This window comes from Rhea americana, unplaced genomic scaffold, assembly GCF_003343005.1.
Source record: "Rhea americana isolate MKP2758 unplaced genomic scaffold, rheAme1 scaffold_430, whole genome shotgun sequence".
Classification (NCBI taxonomy): Eukaryota; Metazoa; Chordata; class Aves; order Rheiformes; family Rheidae; genus Rhea; species Rhea americana.
Genome location: NW_028186569.1, coordinates 93,037 through 95,014, shown reverse-complemented (window position 1 = coordinate 95,014; position 1,978 = coordinate 93,037). Strand labels below are relative to the sequence as shown.

The following is a 1,978-nucleotide window of genomic DNA, read 5'->3' as shown; positions in this document are numbered from 1 at the left end:
GGGGGGGGGGCACAAGCACACCTGCAGCAAGAGGTGCGCCCTCAATCTTGTCCTGCCATCCCTGCCACCATCCCACCCCCCCTCCAAGACATCCCAGGGGACGGGACAGGACAGGGTTTTTTTGTTGTTGTTGTTGAGGGGACACCGAGGTCCCACCAAGCAGCACCTGGGTCGTTCCCCATCTGYGTCCTACCCCACGGCAGCCCCCAGCACTGCCAAGGACACAGAAATAGGGCTGCCCCCAGGGAAGGGCGTTTCCCTGCCATTCCCTCATACAAGGGCCAACATCCACCCTCAGGGAYGCAGGGGGACCCCAGGCAACTCAGCGGGGTCTGCCCTAGGGCCACCCATCTGGCTCTACACTCTTCTCCTTACCCCCCACCCACCTACCACCTCCCCCCCCTTCCCCGATGGCTTCGGGGCATCTCCCCACCACAGCAGGCGGAGCCCCAGCTCAGGGCTGAGCAAGGGGTAAGGAGAGGYCGAGCTCCCCCAAGCCGGTGGGATCCCCCCCCACACACACACCAAGGTCCCAGCCCCATGTCTCTGCAGGTACAGCACCACACACCATCGGCACTGCTCTCGGAGGACAGAGGTGACGTTGGGGAGGCAGGGGGAGGCCAGGACAGTACCGTGCCCCCAGCTGGAGACGTGCAAARAACAGGAGCCCGATCCAGGCAGGGCAGGGTTGGGGGGGGCCTGGGGCCACTGCGAGCACAGAGCTGGAGAGGCAGGTGCTGCTCAGGGCCCCGAGTCCTTTTTCTGTTTCTGGAAGCGGCGAAACTTGCCCTGGATGGCGAGCGCAGCCTTCTCCGTCTCAGGAGCGTTCAGGTCTATGTCGATCTCCTCTTCCTCCTCCACCTTCTTGGAGTTCCCGGCTTTGGCTACGGGGAAACCCAACTGTTTACAGCACAGACACTCGCCAGCTCCCCAGAACTGCCCCAGCATCCTCTGGATGCACTCTGCACCCCACCACCCACCCACATCAGCTGGAAGCAAAGGCAAGACAGAGCAGTCTTATCCCCAAACCCAAMTGGGTGACATTTCCCCACAACGGGGTCACAGACACCCACAGGGCTTGGGGACAGGAGCGCAGGGTCCCAGGCAGCCCTTGCAGCGCGCAAGGGCACTAGGAAAGCGGCTCCCGCAGAGCACAGCCAGGCTCATCCCACTGGAGCAGCGCAGCCACCGAAACGCACGACTGCTGTAGGATGCTCCTGGGCCAGTCCCAAGCGGCAAAGATGCCACCGCACGCCCTCACCTTTCTCCTGCCCGCCGGGGGCCTCCACGGAGGTCGATGACTCATTGGAGCTGAGCTGCGGAGAGAAGGAAACAGGCGTTCAGGAACCCGCGTTCCCACAYCGCAGCCCGAGCACATAGGGCACGGGGTTCCCCCCCCCAAACAGTGCTACGGTCAGGCTGCAAAGCAGCTTTGGGACCGTCCAGCCCGAGGATGCTYCGAGGGCAGCAGGGAGGGCACAGGCAACCGTGCTGCGCACAGGACGGGGCTCAGTACTCCCCCCGCAAGCACCACCGCAGGACACTGCGTCGCTGCCGCCGGCTTTATCGCACCACGGCGGGCACGAGTAGGGAATGAGGCTTTATAATCCCCATCTGCCAGCTCCCAGGGTGCCGGCAGAGCCACGCAGGATCCCACAAGGAGCTGGGACATCGCACCAGCTCTGCGGGGCGGCCAGGCAGGGAGCCAGCTTTGCCGGACACCTGCGCCCCTCGCTGCGGGCGGTTCCATCGCAGCTCGGCGTGTCCCTGAACCGCTCGGTGGGGCTGATCCCGTTCAGAGCCCGGCGGGTCCCTAGGGAGCAGCCAGGGGGTCCCGAAGCCCCACGGCCACCCCCCGACCCCCTCCCCTTAGCAGCTGCTGCCCCCCCGCCCCCAGGAGGGCTCCTCGATTTCAGGTCACATCCTCCCCTCATACCAGTTTGTAGCTTAAAATAGAGAGATTGGGGGGGGGGGCTTT

General features: G+C 64.8%; 1 protein-coding gene across 1 annotated transcript; it reads right to left on the bottom strand.

The window, feature by feature from the left end:
• Positions 1-99: 99 nt before the first annotated feature.
• Positions 100-1,672, bottom strand: PCP4L1 (Purkinje cell protein 4 like 1). The gene is made up of 3 exons (XM_085315573.1): positions 1,658-1,672; positions 1,262-1,316; positions 100-884 (listed from the first exon to the last, which is right to left on the bottom strand). Exons 1-3 carry the CDS (start codon positions 1,670-1,672, stop codon positions 742-744), a joined length of 213 nt encoding a protein of 70 aa, XP_085171699.1. The 3' UTR covers positions 100-741.
• Between the last annotated feature and the right edge of the window lie 306 nt (positions 1,673-1,978).

Bases quoted from the DNA above. Each gene is read 5' to 3' on its own strand.
- PCP4L1 (XM_085315573.1), bottom strand. The intron at 885-1,261 runs GTGAGGGCGTGC...GTTTCCCCGTAG, and splicing joins CCCCGGCGGGCAGGAGAAAG to CCAAAGCCGGGAACTCCAAG.